Below are 18,235 nucleotides of genomic sequence, written 5' to 3' on the forward strand. Positions count from 1 at the left end.
ATAAGAAGAGAAAAGCACAACAATTATTTTCATTTACCCCATACTTTAATGTAAAGAATTCAGGCTAATGTAATACACTTTAATAGTTTAGCATTCAAAGAAAAACTCTGCTACATAATCGAACACATTTTACATGGCATGTCTGCTCTAACACGATCAGATATATCTCTACACATGCTGCTCAATGTTAGATCATTTACAACACTTCTCATAGACAAAAAGCAAGAAGCAAGACAAACAAAAACAAGTATCCCAACTCATGTCTCAACTGAGTTTATAAGCTGTAATTGAAGTGTCTTAAAGTCACTCAACTGTGGACAATCTCCCTCTAAATCCAATAAACCAGCAGTTTTGCTTTTAGTTCATGCACACACTTATGAGCAGAAATTCATTTGTTGGGATTCCTCAGTGACCCATTAAATTAAAAGATTTATTTAACCAAAAATTACTGAATTTGGAGGTATGAATATTTATCCTTTCTATGCAAACTCTCTCGCTCTCTCTCTCACATACACACACACACACACACACACACACACACACACATATTGCACATAACCCTCTTTAAGCAAAGTTCTCGCACACAATAAAACAAACATTTACAAACAGTAAAATGTCACTCTAATTTTGTACTCGCACTACCTCTTTCACAAAGACCTCATTATTTAAAGTAAAAATGAACTGAATAAAAAGGCATTGGATCTTAAAGTTACGATCAAATTGTCAAAAAAAAAAAAAATGTAAATTGCACTTAATCAGGAGAATTTGAGGGCTTAATTCAAAATCCCAACAAAATTAAAGAATTCTTTGAAAAAGCGTTGAAGTGGTTGATAAGAATACAGGCACAGTTTCTCAAGAACGCCACAGCATCCCTTACACACCCCCAAACACATACACCCACACACAAATGCACAGGTAAGACAACCCACCTCCTCTGAAAAACAGGTGCATTGGGATATCAGTGTGGAAAAAAAGGTGCTCACAATAGTAGTGAAGATCATAAATGGATATATATAAAAGGAAGCGTATCTCATGCTGTTCTTGGAGAAGCTGCAAGCGGTGACAGCAAGTTATAGCAAAGACTCAAGCCTTTAGTCCCAGCCATTATCCTTAATCATATGAGATAATTCAATGATAAACTTCCCCTCCTTGTACTTCTGACTTAACTCAAATGCCTGCTCCTGTAGAGGTAGAGAGAGAGAAATTATGATCAGTTCAGGTACATGTCCTGCTGTATTTTTTGGCTATATGTGAGAAAAAATAATGTTTCAGCATACGTACATATTTCCAGCCCAGCGTGGTGTGGCAATTCTCACAGTAAATATCAGCCACCGCATGAAGACCGGTCAGTAGCAGCCTTTCTTCTGCTGGACCACAACCTACATTCACCCTGAAAGCACCAAATTACAGTTTAGAAATCATGTGTGGTCTGATTTCTAAGAAGCCCTTAGGGGAACGGGGGGAAGGGTTGGGGATTTATCTTCTAAAAATAGTTGTCCATTCCCTCGCAATAAGTTGTGCGTTCTTTCGCAATTATTTTGGGTTCCCTTGCAGCATCTTATCTATCCCTTAAGAAAATTAAGCATGGTTTTACTACAGTAACCATAGTTCAACTATGATCGACCGATATGGGTTTTTTAATGGCCAATGCCCATATCGAGAGAGCAGGATGACCGATAGCATAATATTTACTAAATTTTACAGGAAACTTTAACTTTTTAAAAAAATAAAAATCTGTAAAAAAATCATTCAAAAAAGTGTGTTTCAGATAGCAGGGTCTCTTAGTTTCTGTTTAGTCATCCCATAGAAATGAAGAAATTTGTTAAAACATGAATGGAAGGAAAAACAGTGCACATAGTAATCTAGTCACCACGGAAGGTATGTGTGCATTAGCAATCGCATTTTCTCACAAAAAGACCTAATACATTGATAATAATAACAATAATATGTTACACAATGACTTGGATGTGGCATTGCTATGCAGTCTGCTTAAACCCTCAAATCTTTTTCTGAAAACTGAAGGAAGTATTTTTGAGTTTCTGTTTGTAGCAGAGTTGACAATGGCTGTTTAATGCAATGGTGTTATTTTTTATTTCGATAGTTACTTTTAGCAGCCATGCGTATTTTTAGCGGCCAAGCATATTTGTTAACTCTGAGCACAAGAAGGAATTGGTGTTTTTAAAACACAGAACTGCTTTTAAAATACTATCAAGAGCCTCATGCATACTTAGAGCATGTGTAATACACTACAGAGAACAGATCTGCACATATACAGGAAGCGCAGCGAGCAGCATGTGCAGGATTTTATTCATTTAATTAAATCGCATCTCTTGCAGTTTAATAATCGCACGAAGTCATATCTTAATTTCAATATTGTTTGATTAGTCATTCAGCCCTAAATACGACATATAGTGGCCATTTATAGAGCACTTGAAGCCCTTTGACGTTAAAGGTCGCTCTCTCATGTGGTTTCAGCGACAGCAAAGGCCCACTTCCAGTTTACAGAGATATATCCAGCTGCAGCCTCGCAGCACCATCAGTTTTAGGGCAGAAGCTCCAGGGCAGCAGTCTCAGGGTGGAGGAGCTATGTCATGCTATTTTCACCTTAGAATTTTATTCCATTGCAATATAAAAACACATTTCACTAAGTGCGTGCTTTATCATCAACCCTTCTGCATATCATCTTCTGTAACATGATTATTCAAGTGTTTTATTCAACAAATATTAATGTTAAAAAGCAGCCTCTGAGCAGGTTGTACCCATAAAAATAGCCTAAAATTAAGAGGTGAGACACGTGATACGGCTGATCATCGGACAATGCAAGTAAATGCAGGTAAAATAGCAGGCTACAATAAAATTGTAACAGACAAAGAGTGAGGATTCAATAATGATGGGGATGCAATATACTTTATTAAACACTAAATACTATGCAGTGTATTATTAAAATGTGGTACAATTATGGCTTTTAAACCATGGTCTCCACAAAAAAAATCTTTAACCATGGTTTCACTACAGTAAACCTGCACTAACCATGATGGTAAAGGCCTTTGCACACCAGAGGCGATCGATAAAATAAAACACATCTCTGAACAAGCTGCAGCAGTGATGATGAGTTTGTTGTTCATTTGCTCAACGAGACACCTTCACAAACTATTTCAATTCACCTGCTGGACAGGTTGACTGACAGTATTATCATGCATACAGTCTGAGGGTTTAAAATCATTGCTTATTGCACACATAAAATGACTGTTAAAACAAATGTTGTCAATTGGAAATATACTGGTAGTATCTTATTAACATGTACAGTATATCTGTTTGTTTTACATTTTTTCAAAACCCTGTATGTTATGAACTAAATGTGTTGACAAAACCAATCTTCAGTCTGACCCATTATTAGATACTTTACTGTTAATGACAGCACAGAAATAACAGTTATATAATTTTGTGGAGAAACCACCACATTTTGGGCTTACAAGGCGCACAGAGTACACTGCAAGTCACAGCAATAGTATTAATATTATTAATATTTGTCTAAGGAAAACACAACATTCATAACGTTGTTTATTAAAAAAAAAGAGATAAAGGCAAAGACTGTGCAATATATATTATATTAGAGATATAAGAGAGCTGACATAAGATTAAAAGCAAAAGGAACAAATGCAGCAATATGGAATACATTATGAAGACAATCCACGCAATAAAAAAAATAAAAAATAAACTTTTTTTTGAAGGATGACAGGCAGTGATGCAGCAAAATCATTTACATGTTAAGAGTACCCATATAAGAAATTTGTTTTCAGATTTGAAGGCATTTGATGCAAATGAAATACACATCCTCACTGCTGGTTCAGGTTCTTCCTAGAGTTACCTTTGCATTTAATGTCAGTGATCAAAACAGCTTCCTGTGCTTTAGCACCACCGCTGGTTTTGGTAACGGCAGCGGCTCCTGACATGTTTTTTTTAATTAGGGCATTTCATTTGCCGTGCGAAAAAAAAAAAAAATAATAATAATTATATAATAAAAATCGACACATTGTAAAAAAAAAAAAAAATTGGTTTGTCTCTGCGCGAATGTTCGTTTCAGGTGTGAATGGCTTCACAGGAATCCACGTTTCTATTCAAAATGTTCATCGATGCAAAATTTTGCAAAGGCCTGAAGAACTATCATTTTTAAAACCATGTTACAGGTACCACAAATGAACCATGGTGTTACTATTTTCAAATTAACCCCGATAATAATTTGACAGAATTATTAGATTATGATTTTTATTGCCATAGTTTTTGGTTTTCCTTTATTATTTTGGTTTAACCACAAATATAATGGTTCAAATAGTTACTGTGGTAAAGCCATGGAAATTTCGTGGCCAGGGGCAGTGCCAGTGAATTTTGGTTGCTGGTGCTATGGGGGTGCCAAATCAATGACCAAATCGTCACTAAATTCACATAAATTAAACTAGGCACGGACACACGTTTTCAATATATGTTCGCTAGCGTTAACTAGAAATCACTACGCCACTACCTGTCCGTCAGCCAGTACAACAGTCAATGCATGATTTCCAGAGGAAGACGTCCCGCATAAAGAAAATTGTTTACCTCTAGGGGGGGGGGGGGTCTGGGGCATGCTCCCCCGGGAGTGTTTTTTTTTTTTTTTTTTTTTTTTAAACTAAATTAAACCGTTCCATTCTGGTGACTTTGGGAGCAGCAATTTTACATATTCTTGAGTACCACTGAGTAGCATTAATGTATGGGCTAAGCATCTCTAAAAGACTAACAAGACAGCACTAGCTGAAGTTTGCCTTTCAAAAAACATTTGCTGTGGCAGTATGAAATAAGATGGCAACACTATGGTATTTATATGGTAACTCCCATGTAGCCTACATGCCCAAAAAACATGTTAATGCATTCAAACTTTTTGTGAGGGAATGCAAAACTATTTCAGAAAATAAATTCCCTCCCTGTCCTCTAAGGGGCTTCATGGATTTCTGAGATTTGACAGCAATGATAATACTCACACAGAATTGAACAGGTATGCGCGTCCTTGACTGCCTTGAAAGGACTGAAAAACAGACACAGGTGAGTCTTTACTGCAAATAGCATGCAGTTTACAAATCTAGCTGTAAATGTGTATCATACTAACTTAAAGGAGCGCTCACCTTAGAAATGAGGTCATCATGATTGGCCAGGTGTGCACGGCAGTGGACGCAGCTGTAACGCCGGTGACAGGAGTCCAGATAGGCCTGGAAGGTTTTGGCCTTGGTCTGCTTCACCATATCTTTGAAACACACAAACAAAAATAGACTATATCAGCAAGGATAACACATCCTGCTTCCCTTTTTAATGTCTTAATTTGACCATGACAACAAAACAGCAAAGGCTATAACTTAGGAGCAGCTTTCCCAAACACAGCAGCCCATAACAGGATTGCCAAATAGGCATACATTTAAATGATTTTCAGAAAAGCATGGCGTTGACACCAAAAACCAGTTATTTTGCTTGAACTTCAAAGCATGTAAAATGTCCATGTTGGACTTGACATTTGTGGCAATCTCCTCGTTCATGCTCTTTGAAAGGTTTTATAATATCGCCCCAATTTGACATGCCGTTTCCTGCTTCAGTGATCGACCAGGAAAAAAGGAAACATCCAAATGACCTACTTTGCTTGGCTGCCCACTGTAGTTACCCCAAATATGGCACGACAGGCACGAGGGTAAACAGCGGTGAGAGGTAATGGATAACTACGCCATGTTGTCAATGCAAATAATATCACCGCAATTTCAGCAGAGTAAAAAGGCTTTGAGAAGCGTTTCAAAACAGAACGGCTTCCTATGCGCTCGCGCCATTTGAAACGCGTAACTATAAGAATGGACTCACCTTAATAAGGATAATTTCTTGTTGAGGTATTGTCACCAGAAGAGAAGGTGGTCAATTCAAAAGCATGAGAAAGAGCCTGTTTCTGAGTCGATATCCCGCTTTCACACGCGCCTGAGCATTCACTAATCGCGAGCACTCAACCAAGCAAACGTGTGGCACGCTGCGCTTTTTTCTTACGCTTTGCTCCTGGTCTCCTGACGCTTTGCGCTTACGCCAAAAATGTGGACTGCCAAAGTATTTTCAAAACATCAAGCAGCTAGGCCACTGTTCAGGATGTGTCGCAACCAAAAATTTTTCGTTGCTATGTTTACAGTATTTTTCAAGGAAGTTATCTTATACACGTCATGTGGCGCAAACAAACCTCTGTCAACCAATCAGAACGCAGAAAGAGTCTTGCGGAATATAGGTCAGCCAATCAGATTAGGTCTTCCGTGCGTTTGAAGTTTCCTGAATTTTACAGTTGCATTAAAAGAGCGGGAACAACAAAGTCCTCGTGTACCCTCAGGGAAGCGCAATCAGCCCTGTATTGTTTAAACATAATGATAAATGACATCTTTACAAATTTAGATGAGTGCATCAAATCATCATTATATGCAGATGATGGAGCCATATGGATGAGGGGAAGAAATGTGATGTGTTAGAAAATTTAAGGAAAGCAATAGAGAGAGTTGAGAAGTTTATTAAGTCAACCCCCATTAACGCAGTACTAATAGAAGCAGGAGAAACACTGCTGGAGTTAAGATGGGAGAAAGTCATATGAGCATATTGGGTCAAGTTAAAAAGAAGTAGGGAAGAAAACCCTACAAAGACAATACAGGATTGTTGGGAATATTCCAAGTTCCAGGGGAAGTGGTTTGGATGGATAAGGGAAGAAAGAGCAAGGACATATGGTATGGAGGCCTTAGAATTCACCAAGTCCACCCTAGTTGGTAGCATTTCCCCCTTGGTATTTTCCAGAAGTAAAGATAGATATGAGTATTCTGGAAAAGAAAAGAGAATGGCGAATGACGTGGGAGTTAAAACAAGTAAGTACCTGAGGAATAGTTATCACAATTATCTCAAAATCTACACAGATGGTTCAAAGAACAAACAGGAGTGTGTGGGAATTGGAGTTTAAAATATCTGTTCCCAAAAGGTTGTCCGACCAGTTATCAATATATACAGCAGAAATAGTGGCAGCCATTATTGGATTACATTGGGTTGAAAAGGTCAGACCAGATAGGGTGGTAATATGTACTAATTCAATAGCCATCTTGGAAAGCATACATTCAACAACAAATGTCAAAGAAGATTTACTCATACCACAGTTTATTTAGACTTCATAGAGGTGGTATTGATGTACGGCTTTGTTGGGTACCAGCTCATGAGGGACTGAAAGAAAATGAGTGTGCTGATAAACTAGCAAAAACGGCACTGCAAAAGGAAGTAACATTACTAGTTCCACTTGGAAATGGTGAAGGAAAAGCTCGGATTTAGAAGACAGGAATGGAGATATGGCAGAAAAAGTGGGAGGAAGACCAGAAAGTAAGGGGATATCATAAAATACAAAAGTCAGTCATAACAAAGAACTATAAAGAAAGGAACAAAAGGGAGGACATCATCATAAGACTCAGATTGGATCATACAGGATTAAATGGCACTCTGTTTATACTGGGGAAATAGAACAGTGATAAGTGTGTGAACTGTGGAGTTAAAATGTTGAACATATCATATTGCATTGTACCATGTATGGAGTGGAAAGAGAAAGCTGCGTGATAAAGTCAGAGAGGCGGGACAGGAGTGGGATCTGATGGGGATACAGAAGGAGAGGGAGAGGGGGTACGAATCACCAGGAAGGCACTGTTTACTTTCTTAAATGATACAAGGCTGGTGGGTAGAATTTAAGAAATAGGGTAAATTGACATGATGTTACACACTCTTGTATAGTAGGTGGCGGTATGCACATTAAAGTTGTTTGCGATCCGCCAGTAAACTGAGAAGAAATCCTCGTGTCTTTGGTTATCTTCGTTGCTTTAAAGGGGGCTGTTGGTTTAATTGTATGACAAGTAAGTCATAGTTTAGTGGAAATTATGACATTATTATTCAGACTGTCTTCATAAAAGACGTAAAAACATTTTGTTCAAGTTTGACTAAAAATACAATGTAGGTTTTTCAGAAGACAGGGCTGTTTGATCCAATGATACTGTCACATACTAAAGAGCATTGTAGAGTGCTGCCTTTGATGTCTGTTGATCCCCTGTTGGGTACATCTGATGGACACAGTTGGACTTTGCACAGTTGAGAATAATGTTTGTTTGCAAACATGGGCAGGGAGGCGCTAAACCGACACTTATTCAACTGAAACCACAACTGAAGACCTTATTCACAGCAGCACCATCTTTGATTTTTGATGGGAATCACAGCCTTCTTTTTCATTCCAGGGGCGTCAAAAATCAAAGATGGAGCTACTGTGAACAGTGCTGGGTAGTAACGGATTACATGTAATCTGGATTATGTAATCAGATTGAAAAATCAAGTACTTGTAATTAGATTAAATTACATTTTAAATTACACTTTAAAATACTTGAAATCAGATTACAATTTTTTTTATGGATTACATGATTACAAATCAGGCAAAGGCAATAAATAGTTAAATTACTGATCCCTCTAATTTTTCTTTTTAAATATTTTAATGTTACCATTCTAAATCAGCCTACAGCTATTCAGCGTATAAATTTCAGTTTTATTTACCTTGGAGGAAATGAAGGTGTCCTCACTGATGTTATTCATGCTCATTTGGAAATGAGGACTGACACAGTTTAATCTATAATATGCTCATCTTGACATCTATTTAAAAAAATAAAATAAAACAAAACACTGTGTGTATCCTCTCTGGGTAACTCATGTCACTATTTCAAGTGACCCGGCAACATCGTGTTTTAAATTTTTTGGATACTTTATAAAATCCATGTTAAAATGTCTCAAACACACATTACTCCCATAGGTTCTCATTTGAAAATAGCAAACGCGTGTCAGAATAATGGCGGCCCAGCAACAGTTGCTAAGACAGGATTGGCCAGAAACACTTTTAAATTGGGGCTTAGAGAAGGGTCAGTTACACTCATTGAAGATGAAGCGGTAATCCACACATAAATGGAGAACCGATTGCATTAGCGCGGTAAAGTTAGTTTTAGTTCCGCAAATTGCTTTTGTACTCTGCTTCAAAAATGTACATGAATGCGACAACTTTGAGACTGTTTTATTTTATTTTTTTGTGTGACAAGGATTCACAAATATAACTGGTCTGTTGTGTTACCACACATGGATGGTGTTTGCAGTGCCAAAATTGCTGGAGTAAGAACATTTAATTCCTTTGTTTATTTCACTCAGATACAGCCAAATAGCGAGTAAAACACACACATAAAAATAAAAATCATTTCAATTCTGATATTTTGATCCATTAAATGTTAATGCTTTTAAGCAACTTTATGTCAAATCCTACTCAAATACATGTGACATCAAATAAACAAGAATTAGGTCAGAAGTAATCCAAAAGCAATCCGATTAGATTGCCTTAAAAATTTAATCCAAGATATTACATTACTGACTACAACTTTAGACATGTAATTTATAATAAGGACGAGAATACAGTTCAGAAGTAACCTACCCAGCACTGACTGTGAATAAGGTTTATTGGTGCATTCAAGTCAAGGAGCTCAGTTCAGTTTTACTTGAGGATATTGACTGTTGTTAAGTTTGCATACATTTTTTGTACAGTTAATACAGAATAGTGATAAAACTTGTCAGAAAATAAGACTCATTTTGCATGTTTATGCAGCAACAAGTGTTTGAAACAAAAATACATTTCCCATCATTACATGTGGTTGTACAAGTATAATAAAATAGTTAGATAAAGCAGGCCCGGCTCCAGTTCTAAGATGTAAGGTGGGGCATATAGGACCCTCCAGGTGGGCCAAACAGTTGGAGGGGTGGGTGGGGGTGTGGTTGCCATGATTGGTGGGCCAGGCTCACTCAGGCCCCCCGTGGAACCAGGCCTGAGATAAAGCATTAATTACACACCTAATGCATGGCTTTGCTCTTCATTTTGTTGCATTGGTGCTAAAAAGCTTTCTGCCTACATTAGTATGCGAAAAAGAGAGACAGAAATATGAAATTACAAAACGGGCTAGTCCTTTCCAACTAAAATCACATTGTATTTACGATTTACGACCTCGTAAGCGTGAACTTCCCAGGAAGACTTGAACGTACCATGCAATATTGCGGGCTACTACAGTAGGGAGAAAATAAAACACCCTTAACAGTGAGTTCCATTTATTTCTTTACATTTTCTCACTCATACATAATGTCACATGAGGCATGCAGTAAGCCAAGTTCCAAACTATGCTCGATACATTGCTGACAAGCAAATAGTGGCATTGTTGACAATAAATGCATTTTTTTCCAGCATACTGGAAATATGCTCGTCGGGCCAAATGTTAATAAGGAACTTTACCTGTTCATTGCTCCATGTTTGCCCTCTGCTCATTTTATATTGCGTACACCGCTCTTACTGCTCTTTCTATGTTATCAAATCACGTGATTTTTAGGGTCACATCTTGTGACATCACATCCTGTTATTGGTCCATTTAGACGTCTTTGGTCGAACCGCACCAGAGTTCGTTTGGAAGCGGACCGAGACCCACTATTCAGGGGGTCTCGGTACGCTTGTTTGGTGCACATCAATGTTCGGATGGCAGCGTTCATACTTGTTCAAATGAACCGCACTAACAGAGCAATCGCACCAGACTTCATTTTAATCTAACCAAATCTGCCAAGTGTGAACACACCCTAAGTGCACTCTGCATAACCAATGTGAACGTTGCTCAATGCAGTATCCTTTTTCTTAATATTACCAGGACAGGACATGACACAGCATGGCCACAAACCTGAATTCCTCTGTCTTTAAGGTGCTTGAACATCCCTTTCCTCAAAGTCAGTCTGCAACAGAATAAAGCACACAAAACAATTTCAAACAAATACGCAGAAAAGCTTCAGCTTGATATTACTACTGAGATCTGTCTTTTCCCCTACATTACCTTTCAAGTAAATAGATGACCAAACTGTTCCTCAGAATCCATGAGTCTGGTATGTATGCTCTGCAGGGTTGCATTTAGTTAGACAGAAGTGTCTTATGCATCTTTGTAAATTCAGTTTAACAATAACGACAACAGAACAGAGTATGGAAATTAGTTGAATATACAGACCTGTTGAAGATGTGTGGTAGATAGAACTGCAGGAAACTTTCTCCCAGTGGAACAAATGGCAGAAGGCCAGTGTAGTACAGGAGAAGCAGCAGTAAACCCTGCTTTACTGTGAACATATAGGGCATGGAGGAGTTCTGCCATTTTACAAAAGGAGACACAACCAGAGATATAAGACAGAATGGGCAGTAGAGGGCTATTTCAGCAATGTATATTTAATAGTTGTTGTTAAAAGAGCTGTTTTGTGTTTAAACAAAAGTGAGGGGTGCACACGCACACACACACACCATTTTGCAGCAACTAGCCATGATGGTGGATTCCTCCGAGGCCCAAACTGAGATGCCCTCTCTGTTGTATTTCTTTGGAAGATCAGACATCTGAAAGAGACAGTGAATAAAATGTAAAGTTATCAGAAATAAAAGACAAAGAGGGAGGGTTAGGGATGGCTGGAGGTGTTTAAGGAAAGAGGGAAATTAGGAAAAGAGGTTACAAGAGAACAATCAGTTTATTTGCAACAGTTATGTGGCTCAGTTTTGAAGTATTAGATAAAAAATATGATCCCTCCCTTGCCTTTTCAATCAGTGCACTGTTATCCTCTTTCACTTCAATGTTCACAGCTGTGTGAGGAAATTTGCGGAACACATCCTCTAATAATGCAAAGTTTCTGTCTGTCCCAGTGCTGTAGTGCCCTGTGCATGGAGAATTAAAAGGTTCTAATTATGCATCATTATTATTATGTATAAATAAAGATGAATATTTCCATCAGTAAAAACACACACCTGTCTTGAAGTTGACCTCAAGTGTCTCTTTATAAGATGGCAACTCCTGAAAAGTATAATAAGAAGTACAGTATAAAAAAACAATAGAAAACAATCATTTTTAACAAGAAAATTTGATTAATTTCAACACAGTAGGCACACATGGAATCTGCACTGATTCTACTCTTATGGGTAGCAGAAAGCATGATCAAATTAGCCAAAATATTTCATGCACAGGTATGCCAGGGAGTATATGCAACAGGCATGTCAAATATATGGAAATTTGGAAAGCTTTCTGTGTAATTTTGTGACCACAGATTTCAGGCAGGCCTTTCTGTATGGTAAAAGCAATGTTTATTATTATTTGTATTATATACTGTAGAAGAGCACAGCATGTCAGTAGATTATGTTAACCTTGACCTCTGACCTCCAGGTTTAAGGAGGAGATGGTGACATCGTGCCCAGTCTGCCGCAGGAGGTTCTCATCATGTGACACAATCACATGTCCATCTTTTGTCAAGTGACAGTCCAGCTCCAGCATCTCTGTGCCCACCTCCACAGCACTGAGAGCGAAAGAGAGGTAAACATTTTAGGTGGAAAGAAAAAAAAAATAGAGGATTAAAATGGATTGCGAAAGGCAAATTAGGATTACATGGATTGACAAATCATAAAAATAAGCATAAACATAAAATACTTAGAGATACAGTGGCCTCAAAAAGTATTTGAACACTTTTTGGCATTTAAAGACAGATAGCAAAGGCAAAGTTTTTCACAAAAAGAAGTCTAAAACTATAGATATACTGTAGTGTTCAAAATGAAGACTGTGAAGTTTGTTTTTGGAAAGTCTGTTCTCTGTTTTTGGCTTTTGTTCTGATTTGCTGTTAGCTGTAGTCTTAGCTACATTTTATTTTCTGTACCCAGTTTTGTGTTGTATTTTGGTTGTTTCTTTTTCAATAAAGAATCTTCACAGCTGTCAGCGACTGGGTTCTGTTTTCACACCTGAAACATTCTGGTTGTCAAATATTAGTGGAACATGCCAATAGTTAATGTGCTGAACTGTGCTATAACACTAGTGTGAGTTTGAGGGAAACTGACTTCACTTTGGGACCAGACAGTTAAAAGTAATTTTACAAATGTCTTGTGAATGAAAATTTAACTTAGTTCTAGAAAAGGTCTAGCATCATTTGTTAGCAGATACAGCTCAGTTTGCTATTATGTTATCTATGCAATCAAATTAATTAATTTTAAAGTGATTAGTTCACCCAACAATTTAAATTCTCTCATCATTTACTCTCCCTCATGCCATCCTGGATATGTATGACTTTCTTCTGCAGAACACAAACACAAAGAAGATTTTTAGAAGAATATCTCAGCTCTGTAGGTCCACACGATGCAAGTGAATGTTGGCCAGAACTTCGAAGCTCCAAAAAGTACATTAAGGCCACATAAAAGTCCATGTCGTCTGAAGCAACTTAATCAGTTTTGGGTGAGAACAGACCAAATATAACTCCTTTCTCAATAAATATTGACATCAGCAATCTCCTTCCTTGGAAGCATGATTTCAAGCTCGATTACACTTCCTTTAGCGTCATCTAGCGCTCTGCGCATGCGTCAAGCACTAGGAAGTGTAATCGAAATCATGATCGTGCCTAGAGACAGCAATGCCAAGATGTACAGTGAAAAAGGAGTTACATTTTGGTCTGTTCTCACCCAAAATCAACTGGATCGCTTCAGAAGACATTGATTAAACCGCTGGAGTCGTATGGATTACCTTTTTGCGGCCTTAATGTGCATTTTGGAGCTTTTGGTCACTATTCATTGCATTGTATGGACCTACAGAGCTGAGACATTCTTCTGAAAATCTTAATTTGTGTTTTGCAGAAGAAAGAAACTCATACACATCTGTGATGCCATGAGGGTGAGTAAATAATGAGAATATTTTTCATTTTTGGGTGAACAATTCCTTTAAGTGTGACTTAAGTGTCCATATAAATTTTGGGTTCACAAGCTCAGCAAAACTGATGTGAGACCAGCATCCCAATCACTGCGTGAAGGCCTCCATGGTGTTCTCAATCCTTTCACCACAGCCTGAGGAGAGAGAGCAGGAGGTCAGAAAACATGGACTGGCACTCACATACACACACACACACACACACACACAAACATAAAAATTCCCCAGAGTTACTCAGTCACATATTAACTAACACTTTATATACAAACCCAATGAGGAAAACATTCGCATATGCCCTCACTACAGAGTGAACGGCTGTTCACTGACAGTTTTATGCAATGGTTGTAAGATTTCAGAACAATTCTAAACAAATTAGTGCCTGTTGTGCAATTTATTAAAATAAATGCAGTTATTTTTTTTTTTTTGTGTGTATGTCAAGATGCGAGTCAAATTGCATGTTATAAAACAGATAGCCTGTGTAACTGCACATTCCATATTCCATAATGCAACGTTGCTTGCCAGCCATGAACGGCCCACAGTTAAAAGCTATATTAATGGGCAGAATAGTTGTTTATTCCACTAATTATGTTTTTTTTATCATATTGCTGTTCCTGTCGTTTTATAAAAGTATTATGCCACTTTTGTCTGTGTTTTACCACGGGTAAGGTTTTTGGAACTCCCTTAGAACGTCTCTTACCATGGTAAAAACACTGTTACTAACAGCCTTTTACTTGATAGAATTTTCAGTGTGGTATGAGAGGTCATCTGTTGTTTAAAAGACTTGTGACTCAACAGTTAATTACAGATTTATTACAGTTAATAAAATTTTTTTATGTGGCTTATATTCTTAAAAGCAAAGACAAGAATCTCAAACACTATTTATCAGTGAGAAGGAACACAGATCATCAGACAGGATGTCAATGAGCATCAGATACTGTACCTCCCCTATGAGAGATATGGGTGCAATGGAAGGCCGTCTGCTTCTTGTGTAGAATATGGGGATTCTTCAGAAAGTAAACTGATGTGAGAGCATAGCCCCCTACTGCTGGGAGCAGGTAGAACAGGTAGCTTGCCATGATTCCCATGATTAGGAAAAGATAAGGACTCAAGGACAAAAATCTGACCTTCAGTCAAGAAAGATACTGAACACAGTAATAGAACATCAGATGAGAATGTACATATATATATATATATATGTATATATTTGTAAATATCCCTTTTACTTTTTTCTCTTTCTACAAATACATTTTGCTACCTACAAAAAAAAAAAAAAAAAAAAAAAAAAAAATACACTTACCAGGATATTATGGATGATGTTAGTCCTCTTACCCCTTTATTTTCTTGAGAGATGTGATCCAGATTTGGTTCCAAGTACAAGCAGACACAAGCACCTGTCTTCCAGCTTAAAAAGTGCTTATCTTACAATATGATTATGCCTTATATATTCCTCTTGTGTCTCTCTCCACTGAACTCTTAGCCACTCCCTTGTCTGCCTTCAACTTGCCTACATATCACCTTTCAAAGCAAGAAATGTTGCAATTAGGGATGTCCCGATACCATTTTTTTTAGAACAAGTACATGTACCGATACTTTTTTTTTTAGTACTTGCCGATACCGAGTCGATACCTGTTTTTGTTTTTTTTGTTTTTTTCTGAACTCAATATCAGCAATTTATTTCAATTTTATCATCAAAATTGTGTTTAAATAAATAAATTAAAATTTTAATCAAATGAAAGTATAACGATTAATTTCAACATTAAATTGTATTATTTTTATAAAATGAAGTGATTTTATACAGAACCTCGCAGCATAATCCTAAATACAATATAGGAGTCATATTTTTTCAAATAAAGTGCCGCATAACAGAGCATCACAGATGTGAGATATTGCTTAAATATAATACAGTTCCTATTGATTTACTATTATTATTAGTAATAGTAGTAGTAGTAGTAGTAGAAGTAGTATAACAGTGAATATTATATAACTATACAGTAGTGATTTATTTCTGTCATACTTTTTTCATTTAAATTGAGCTTTTATTTTGAAGTATTTCTTTGTTGTTAGACCAAAGAGCTCTGACGTAATGACGGCAGATTCCCAAGTGATTATTAAACCGGAAAAGGCTGCTATTTAAATAAATAAATATATAGTATGTATATGATTCGTGCTAAAAAGTGAATTAGCACTCGGCCTGCTGTCATCTGCTACAAACAGAGTATGCGATGCTCATAATAATGTTTTGCATGTATGAGCCAAGGATCTCTAAAGTATGAGCAGTTTGTGTCTCTATGCCTGCACAACACCTGCTCCACACATTCACAAGCACTCTATCTATTTAATTAAATCACAGCTTTTGCTGTTAAATAATCTCACTAGGACATGACGTGATTTTAATCTGTGCGCTGAATGTTTACGTAATGACATTCGTACATCAGATGGTATTGGAGCATTTTTACGAGTATGAGTACAAGTACATGAGCGCGGTATCGGACCCGATTCCGATACCGGTATCGGTGCATCCTTTGTTGCAATGATTCTGATGAGCTCCAAAGCAAAGAAAAACTAGACTGACTGGAACGAGAGATAAACACACAACAACAGTAAATGTTCCTTACTCTTTCTTCATTCCTTCTAATAGGCCTGTCTATGCAACAGCAATAGAAAAACAGCCCTTAACACTTCAATCCCATTTCTCTCTAGGTGTGTGCCGTTAGTGTAATACAGGTTCTTGGGAATCAGTCATTGGTAGTTGTGTGTTTTTTTTTTTTTTTTTGGCTCTGTGCATGAACTGTGTGTGATGTTTCTTTGCCCTTACAGCGCTGGATGCTTCACCCTGCATGTCCTTTACGATTGACTGAATTTCCTTGTTCATGAGATGTACAATACATATATCACAACAGACATGGCAACACTTCATGTATCAAGACATGAGGCAACATGTTTGAAAATGACAAGATGCTTTCGTTTTTCTGTATCATTGCAAGTGCAACAGTTGGTATGTGAGTTGATGTTTGGCAGGTATTCATGTTTTCACACATTTCAATGTTTCACAAAAGCTTGTGGTGGGATAGATGTGAACTCGCACTCTGTGTTGGTCTTGCCTGTCAGCAGAACATTTTTGTTTTCTATTGTTCTGCTTTTGAATGGAATTGCTGAGAGACTGTTATCTAACAAACAAAGGAGGCAGAACAGATGGTAAATGAGAAAGTTAGAGAGAGGCAGAAACTAATATTCCATACCTAATTTGTACAAACTGTAAAACGTGGTAACCTGCAATTGTCACGTCTACTTGATTTAACTCTTAAGATTTAGTTTTGTTGGTGTAATCTAATGTATTCAAGTAGATTAAGTGATGTTAAATAATATTTTTGATGTGAATAAAACCAATTAATTTAGATGTTATCACATGAAGCACATTTCTTAAGTTACATTTAAAAAATTTTTTAAGTGCAGTCTTGGTAAATTTGTTTTATCGCACAGCATATTGATTTAGCATCAGTGTCGAGGAGTAGCTAAATAAAATAGCGATGCTGCTACTAAACTACATTTTTCAGTTGTGTGACAGTAGGGTTAGGGTTAGCTCAGCTATTTTCACAAAAGTTTAGCTTTTCCGGCAACAAGCTACTTTATCTAATTAGCAGCGGTGTAGCTTTACAAAACGCTATATTTGTCACATTCTATTGCAAATGTATGAATTCAGCCTATGAAGAAATCAAAAGCACTCACCTAGCTAAAGTCCAAAATCATTTAAATAAATCAGTTCGAATTAAACAGTTCACCAGCTCACTAATATGTAGTGTTGACAAATCTGATTCATTTTAGTGAATCAGTTTGTCCTGACAGTTAATGATTCACAGATGCACTTGATTTACTGTGTTCTGTTTTGAAGCTAAGTATAGTTTTGTCAGTTGCTGCTGTTTATCATAATTTTTTCTACTTGATTATATAAATTATCAATAATGATTTTTTTGTTCAAACAGCTTTCTGAATACATCCCACGACCAAATAAACAGACATTTCTGCCCCCAACTCACACCATTGGTCAATCCCTGCAACCGAAATCACGTTCTGTCAGAGTATGTGCTGTATTTGATAAAGGACGCACTTCTCGGCCAGTAAAACAGTATGTTATTTAGGTATGCCTGTGAGTAGTATGAATGGATTCCGGACATACTTCATCTGGGGTCATGGGAATTGACCCATGACCTGAATTTATGAAGTAATAACAACAATCATGAAAATAATCTACTCTGGTGTTGTTCAACAAGCACCATTTAAGCACAATGAACCACTTTCTTTGTATATATATCTCTTGCAATTGAAAAGAGCAGTCCAACTCACGGTTTATCATAGTTATTTTAATTCCAGCGACGTCTCCTCAGCTCCCGAGGCATTAAGGGATAGTAACGTGTCCA

At 37.2% G+C, this 18,235-nt stretch overlaps 2 protein-coding genes and 1 long non-coding RNA gene across 5 annotated transcripts; all 3 read right to left on the minus strand.

The window, feature by feature from the left end:
• Positions 1-23: 23 nt before the first annotated feature.
• On the minus strand, positions 24-6,207 carry ypel3 (yippee-like 3). Its single transcript, XM_051716835.1, has 5 exons — positions 5,872-6,207; positions 5,154-5,272; positions 5,013-5,056; positions 1,282-1,390; positions 24-1,181 (listed from the first exon to the last, which is right to left on the minus strand). The coding sequence occupies exons 2-5, from the start codon at positions 5,268-5,270 to the stop codon at positions 1,092-1,094; spliced, it is 360 nt and encodes a 119-aa protein (XP_051572795.1). The 5' UTR covers positions 5,271-5,272; positions 5,872-6,207; the 3' UTR covers positions 24-1,091.
• Positions 6,208-9,096: 2,889 nt separating this feature from the next.
• Positions 9,097-13,683, minus strand: LOC127452280 (lysophospholipase D GDPD3-like). 3 transcript variants are annotated; one of them, XM_051717627.1, is made up of 8 exons: positions 12,787-13,683; positions 12,297-12,432; positions 11,891-11,936; positions 11,682-11,800; positions 11,399-11,488; positions 11,115-11,248; positions 10,947-11,006; positions 9,097-10,848 (listed from the first exon to the last, which is right to left on the minus strand). In XM_051717627.1, the coding sequence occupies exons 2-8, from the start codon at positions 12,408-12,410 to the stop codon at positions 10,734-10,736; spliced, it is 678 nt and encodes a 225-aa protein (XP_051573587.1). In that variant the 5' UTR covers positions 12,411-12,432; positions 12,787-13,683; the 3' UTR covers positions 9,097-10,733. The 3 variants fall into 3 exon arrangements, with proteins under 3 accessions (XP_051573587.1, XP_051573588.1, XP_051573586.1); XM_051717628.1 differs by having other exon boundaries at positions 9,097-9,905; positions 10,797-10,848; positions 12,297-13,683; XM_051717626.1 differs by having other exon boundaries at positions 12,297-13,683.
• A 96-nt stretch (positions 13,684-13,779) lies between these two features.
• LOC127452281 (uncharacterized) lies at positions 13,780-15,278 on the minus strand. The gene is made up of 3 exons (XR_007899228.1): positions 15,118-15,278; positions 14,761-14,962; positions 13,780-13,957 (listed from the first exon to the last, which is right to left on the minus strand). It is a non-coding gene; the product is annotated as an uncharacterized LOC127452281 (long non-coding RNA).
• Between the last annotated feature and the right edge of the window lie 2,957 nt (positions 15,279-18,235).

The sequence above is a fragment of the Myxocyprinus asiaticus genome, chromosome 14 (assembly GCF_019703515.2).
Source record: "Myxocyprinus asiaticus isolate MX2 ecotype Aquarium Trade chromosome 14, UBuf_Myxa_2, whole genome shotgun sequence".
Lineage (NCBI taxonomy): Eukaryota > Metazoa > Chordata > Actinopteri > Cypriniformes > Catostomidae > Myxocyprinus > Myxocyprinus asiaticus.

Excerpts from the sequence above, each read along its gene's own strand:
- ypel3 (XM_051716835.1), bottom strand. The coding sequence starts at position 5,270 with ATGGTGAAGCAGACCAAGGCCAAAACCTTCCAGGCCTATCTGGACTCC. Across the intron at positions 5,057-5,153 it reads ATGATGACCTCATTTCTAAG|TCCTTTCAAGGCAGTCAAGG; the intron begins GTGAGCGCTCCT and ends TCTGTTTTTCAG. Across the intron at positions 1,182-1,281 it reads CCACGCTGGGCTGGAAATAT|GAGCAGGCATTTGAGTTAAG; the intron begins GTACGTATGCTG and ends CTACCTCTACAG.
- LOC127452280 (XM_051717627.1), bottom strand. The coding sequence starts at position 12,410 with ATGCTGGAGCTGGACTGTCACTTGACAAAAGATGGACATGTGATTGTG. Across the intron at positions 11,937-12,296 it reads TCTCCTCCTTAAACCTGGAG|GAGTTGCCATCTTATAAAGA; the intron begins GTCAGAGGTCAA and ends TATACTTTTCAG. Across the intron at positions 10,849-10,946 it reads GTCATCTATTTACTTGAAAG|ACTGACTTTGAGGAAAGGGA; the intron begins GTAATGTAGGGG and ends ATTCTGTTGCAG.